This window comes from Leguminivora glycinivorella, chromosome 22, assembly GCF_023078275.1.
Source record: "Leguminivora glycinivorella isolate SPB_JAAS2020 chromosome 22, LegGlyc_1.1, whole genome shotgun sequence".
Taxonomy (NCBI): Eukaryota; Metazoa; Arthropoda; class Insecta; order Lepidoptera; family Tortricidae; genus Leguminivora; species Leguminivora glycinivorella.
The window spans coordinates 1611638-1618355 of NC_062992.1; the positions used below are offsets into that span (position 1 = coordinate 1611638).

General features: G+C 42.0%; 1 protein-coding gene across 1 annotated transcript; it reads left to right on the plus strand.

The window, feature by feature from the left end:
• The first annotated feature begins 5310 nt into the window (after window positions 1-5310).
• Window positions 5311-6234, plus strand: LOC125238061. Its single transcript, XM_048145350.1, has one exon. The coding sequence runs from the start codon at window positions 5311-5313 to the stop codon at window positions 6232-6234; it is 924 nt and encodes a 307-aa protein (XP_048001307.1).
• The last annotated feature ends 484 nt before the right edge of the window (window positions 6235-6718 follow it).

Consider the following 6718-nt stretch of genomic DNA (forward strand, 5'->3'; position numbering starts at 1 on the left):
AGCTCTTTAGATACAGATCCGAGGTATTCGCAGGTAACCAAAGAGCTCAATACAAGGGCCTTTTGTATCAACCTCCTTGTCATACTGCGATCTATCGCAAAAATGCGTATAATATGTGCATTGCTTTATATAATAACCACAGAACTAAATCAAGATAGAAGGAAAATGCTCGGCGATTAACAGCGAAACCGAGCGTGTAACGTTTTGTGTCGAGCCTATGACGTCACGAGTGTACTTTAGTGATGTGAACGTTGTCGCCGCGTAACCCATTCGATCGATTGTGGAGGTTGCGTGCGGGATGCCCGCCGAAGTTAAAAATATCGGATGTTCATCTTCGTTGTGAAATGAAGTAAGTATATACCTGTATTCATGTGATGACAAACAATTCACTAGTAGGTATATAATTTGCCTAAGGCCAGGAACAAAGATTTTAGTAGGTAGGTATTAATACTAGTTAATATTTCGTAATATTTTTAAGAAAATCGACCATGTACTCACAGCATTATCCTCATATTATTTGTTACAACTTTTAGTAATATATAAATATAATTAACCATTAACACATTTTTAGAGTTATTTTTATTCATAATAAATATAGAGCGTATTATGTTTGTATTTGTTTTTCTGCCGACCACAAATTCAACGTTAATACCGTAACTGTAACCTATTTTTAAGTTAAATTTACTTTTCACTCGTACTTTATATGTATAGTTTCATAACAATATAAAAACATAATTATAATTTCCACTGCTTCGCAAAATCGATTTAAATCGAATAAGGAAATCGCAGCATACATGACGATATAGTTCCGTGGTGCACCACTATTCTTAAGTTCGACGTGAGTTCGACGGACAAAATAACAAATCTACCTTCACTTTGTCTCGACAGTTTGAATAGCCTATTTTTATATCGCTTGTTTTAAACGCACGCCAAGTCGGACTCGTCAAATTAAAGCCGCAATGGAAAACTAGTTTGACGGCCGTACGTCAGCTAATGTTTTGATGATAAAAATAGGAAAATCGTGTTTTTTATTTAATAAAAAATATTTTAGGACAAATGGTATTTACCGATGATAGGAAACACTTTGTTTAACACTCTTGCTTTTATTGGTGGTGTTTGAACAGTTAATTATCGAATACCGACCCATTTTGTATTTTTCACTGTATGTCACTCGCGGGCAGCGGTCGGGAGCAGACTGACTTGCGCGGCGAACAATGTCGCTCGCTATTTAACTTTTCCGCACGCGAAGTAGATACACTTTTTCCTTCTATCTTGATTTAGTTCTGTGATAATAACCTTCCTGATGATATGAGGCAAATGGATTATAATAAATTTTCGATAGTGCTGACCAAATGGCTAAATGACAATTGTTTTTATAGTATTAAGGAATTTATGGACTTTAAACTGTTACTGTGATTATAATGACTGGACATGTACTAATTTTATAATTATCTTGACTACATTTATTTTATTTTAATTTGCATTGTAATTTTATTGTGACTTTGTATTGATTGTAATTGTATTAATGTATGCTATGGAAATGCTATCGTGTTGATAATGTTTTCATGTTTTTATAATTTTTGCATGTCGTTCACCGACTGAATACTGTCACCTAATGTACCTCAACATCATGTACCATATGTTAATATTAAGTATTCTAGCAAATAAACTATTCTGATTCTGATTCTGATACTCTAAAAGATCACAAGAAAATCCTAAACCAACTTATTTTAAATACAACGTTGATCTTTCTTTCATGCGGGGGGCTTCGCCCCCCGAGCCCCCCTTTGTTTGCTCTTACAGGTCACAAGAAAACGCTAACCCAACTTATTTTAAATACTACGTTAATCTTTCTTTTATGCGGGGGGCTTCGCCCCCCGAGCCCCCCTTTTCGTTACTCTTAAGGGTAACAAGAAAACCCTAACCCAACTTATTTTAAATACAACGTTTATCTTTCTTTTGGGGCTTCGCCCCCGAGCCCCCCTTTGTTTGCTCTTAAAGGTCACAAGAAAACGCTTACCCAACTTATCTTAAATACTACGTTGATATTTCTTTCATGCGGGGGGCTTCGCCCCTGAGCCCCCCTTTGTTTGCTCTTAAAGGTCACAAGAAAACGCTAACCCAACTTATTTTAAATACTACGTTGATCTTTCTTTTATGCGGGGGGCTTCGCCCCCCGAGCCCCCCTTTTCGTTACTCTTAAATCACAAGAAAACCCTAACCCAACTTATTTTAAATACTACGTTAATCTTTATTTTATGCGGGGGGGCTTCGCCCCCCGAGCCCCCCTTTTCGTTACTCTTAAGGGTGACAAGAAAACCCTAATCCAACTTATTCTAAATACTACGTTGATCTTTCTTTCATGCGGGGGCTTCGCCCCCGAGCCCCCCTTTTCTTTACTCTTAAGGATCACAAGAAAACCTTAACCCAACTTATTTTAAATACAACGTTGATCTTTCTTTTATGCGGAGGGCTTCGCCCCCGAGCCCCCCTTTGTTTGCTCTTAAAGGTCACAAGAAAACGCTAACCCAACTTATCTTAAATACTACGTTGATCTTTCTTTCATGCGGGGGGCTTCGAGCCCCGAGCCCCCCTTTGTTTGCTCTTAAAGGTCACAAGAAAACGCTAACCCAACTTATTTTAAATACTAAGTTGATCTTTCTTTTATGCGGGGGGCTTCGCCCCCCGAGCCCCCTTTTCGTTACTCTTAAGGGTCACAAGAAAACCCTAACCCAACTTATTCTAAATACTACGTTGATCTTTCTTTCATGCGGGGGGCTTCGCCCCCCGAGCCCCCCTTTTCTTTGCTCTTAAGGATCACAAGAAAACCTTAACCCAACTTATTTTAAATACAACGTTGATCTTTCTTTTATGCGGTGGGCTTCGCCCCCCGAGCCCCCCTTTGTTTGCTCTGAAAGGTCACAAGAAAACGCTAACCCAACTTATTTTAAATACTACGTTGATCTTTCTTTCATGCTTCCCCCTCGAGCCCCCCCCCCCCTTTTTTCTGTTCTTATCTTCCGGCACCATCATCAGGCCTTGAAACCTAATCGTAGTCATAGTTCATTACAAGACTTTTCTAAGAAGCCCAAAAACAGCTATGATACGATGTTCCATCATGTAGTTCCAGTTCATATCTTCCGGCTCCATCATCAGACCTTGAAACCTAATCGTAGTCAAAGTTCATTACAAGACTTTTCTAAGAAACCCAAAAACAGCTATGATACGATGTTCCATCATGTAGTTCCAGTTCATATCTTTCGGCTTCATCATCAGACCTTGAAACCTAATTGTAGTCAAAGTTCATTACAAGACTTTTCTAAGAAACCCAAAAACGGCTATGATACGATGTTCCATTATGTAGTTCCAGTTCATATCTTCCGACTCCATCATCAGATCAGCTCAACAGTACCATATTATTGTATTGTCATCGGAACTACATATAGCTGCCAATTTTCATTACGCTACGACTCCTGGAAGATGGTTAAATTAGCTTCCTTAGATTCCATTACATACATAGTTACATACACGACGACCTAATAAAAGCGTGTTAAAAAACGATAAACTCTGTAACGGACAGTTTGGTGCAACCGACCTTAAAGCTTGAGCTGCAGTTTCACGTGTTCTGTTCTACCATTTTTGGAATAACATAATACAGGTATGATTTTATGAATTTATTGTAACTATAAGGCCCATTTCTCTTTAAACTTTACATGGAAAAGTAAGTTAACATGCAACCTAGCATGTAGGAAGAAGTTTTTGCATACCACAGTTGCGCCAAAGTAATGCCTCCGGATATAGCGTGAGGCATGGATAAAATATGTTAGCCTAAAGAACTAGTTTTAGACTTAGTCATGTCACCTACTAAACCAAGTTGCATCACAAGAAAGCAAAATGATATTTACAGTGAGGGTGTTCATTTAATTCTGAACGATGCGAAGGATGCAGTGAAAGGTCATTTGCATGGGTGCTTAAAGCGGTTCACTAACTCTTTTTTTAGGGTTCCGTAGTCGACTAGGAACCCTTATAGTTTCGCCATGTCTGTCTATATGTCCGTGGATAATCTCAGTAACCGTAAGCACTAGAAAGCTGAAATTTGGTACCAATATGTATATCAATCACGTCAACAAAGTGCAAAAATAAAAAATGGAAAAAAATGTTTTATTAGGGTACCCCCCATACATTTAAAGTGGGGGCTGGCTTTTTTTTCATTCCAACCCCAAAGTGTGCTATATTGTTGGATAGGTATTTAAAAATGAATAAGGGTTTACTAAGATCGTTTTTTGATAATATTAATATTTTCGGAAATAATCGCTCCTAAAGGAAAAAAAAGTGCGTCCCCCCCTCTAACTTTTGAACCACATGTTTAAAAAATATGAAAAAAATCAGAAAAGTAGAACTTTATAAAGAATTTCTAGGAAAATTGTTTTGAACTTGATAGGTTCAGTAGTTTTTGAGAAAAATACGAAAAACTACGGGACCATACACTGAGCGTGGCCCGACACGCTCTTGGCCGGTTTTTATTTTTAATAGCCTTTAATGTGTCCCGCTGCTGGGCAAAGGCCTCCCCTGTTTTCCGCCACTCGACACGGTTTTGTGCATATGTGCATGCTCCCGCCATTCGCCACAAAAACTATCGGAATCTTCCGGACAGAAAAACCCTGTCACTTACAATTAAAAAATAACACTGAAAAACTGATATCGTCACTACTTTAAAAAAAACTTGTATCTTCGTCTGTCAATGAAAAAAAAAAAGGTCACGTGACGCGCGTCAAATCGTCCATACACACTTTTCGTTCGCTCCCTGATATTTATTAAAATACGAAGTATTTAGCTGGTTTTGGAACAAAATTAGTTTTAAAGTTTACTCGTAGCATCAGTGGCTACTATAATTGAACAATAATACGGCGTGAAAACGTAATTTGTAGCAATAAATTGCAGTTTTAAAAACAGTACAGTGTTACGGATCAGCTGAGTGGTGACAGCCAATCAGCTGTTAGTATCTGCGTGTGCGCGTTATCAGTGCGTCAGTGATACTCACGGGATTTTACACCTTATTACTAAGACGCGCAGGTCGCTTTTGCAATGGCAAGCTGTGGCGGTTGTTTTCAAAAAATAACCGACGGTCGGTTTTTGAACTGCTGCAACTGTCGAAAATTATACGACCTTGTATGTGCCAATGTCTCGGAGGACACTTTTGCCGGCATGGGACTGGACATAAAGTACTCCTGGAAGTGTGTTGAGTGCAAAAGTGCCGAGCCCCGGACGGACAATACAAACACGCCCGTACGCGGAAATAACAATATAAATATGTGTCGTGGTGCGCGATCGCAAGTCACTCTAAGCCCCGTGGGGCATGAGGGGGACAGCTCCGTCATGGAGGTGTCCTACAACGACGGCAATTCGACTGTCGCCACGCCGCGTGACAACGGTCTAGATGTGTCCCGTGTTGCCGACTCGCAGGGGCTTGCCGCCGAGCTGCGGCTGTTTCGCGAGGAGATGCGCAGGATGTGCCAGGAGATGCGCGCTCTTCGTACGTCTTTGGATGGCCTGACAGCCAGGATCGACCAGTGCGACAGGCGGGTCGACAGCTGTGAGGGGCGCATCGAGGCGCTATGTGCCCGTGTCGAGACGTTGGAGAGCAGACCTCAACACAGTGATGCCGCTCCTAGCGCCTCTCTCGCGGAAACTGTGTCGCAGCTCAGGTTGGAGCTCAATGATCGCGATCAGGAGCTGTTACTAAATGACATCGAGATTAGTAGTGTGCCGGAGAGTAGCGGCGAAAGCACGATGCATATAGTAACAGCCCTGAGCAAGAAATTGGGAGTCGAACTCACCGAGCATGACGTCGTCGATGCTGCGCGTGTGGGGCGCGCGCCTCAGTTGCAGGAGGGTACCCAGGGATCGGCGGCGCGGCCTCGGCCGCTCGTGGTGCGCCTGGCGCGCCGAGCCGTCAGGGACCGCCTGCTCCAGGCGGCGCGCGTGCGCCGCGGGGCCACTACGGAAGGCACCGGCATTCCTGGCCGGATCTGCACCTTCTACATCAACGAGCGGCTGACTCCACACAACCGGCGTCTCCTGTATAGGGCTCGGGAGCTGAAGCAGCAGCACTCCTGGCGGTACGTCTGGACCAGAGACGGCAAGATCTACGCGCGACAGCAGGCGGGCACGAACTCGCCCCGGCACCGTATTCGCACAGAATTAGACCTAGACCGTGTTTTTAGCTTACGATAGGTTTGATCACTATAATATTCACTTAACGTTTAGCCTAAGATCACTTTTGTTAGCTATAACTCGCATTTGTCTGTCACTGCTACTGCTGCCGCTCACTACTTATTACACACTTGAAAAACTCACACTGAACTGGAGGATTTCTACTACACCTAATACTTGCTTCAATAATCTGAATACAGCTACATCATGTATATTATTTACTTATGCACAACCACATGCCGAAACACACATTTACGCTTATAACCTCAAACACTCACTGCACCCAATGAACGCGCTTGCTAGCTATGCTAAACCGGTTATGTTTTGCCGCCCGCTTATCTACTACGAGTACTATGTTTTTCATCATTTTATAAAATGACTAAAAATCTGCTTAGGATCGGTTTGTTCAATGCGGGCTCATTAGGCACTAATCAAGACAACTTTTTAGCGACCTGCGTTCGATTGGACATGGATGTCTTAGCAATAAATGAAACTTGGCTGAGAG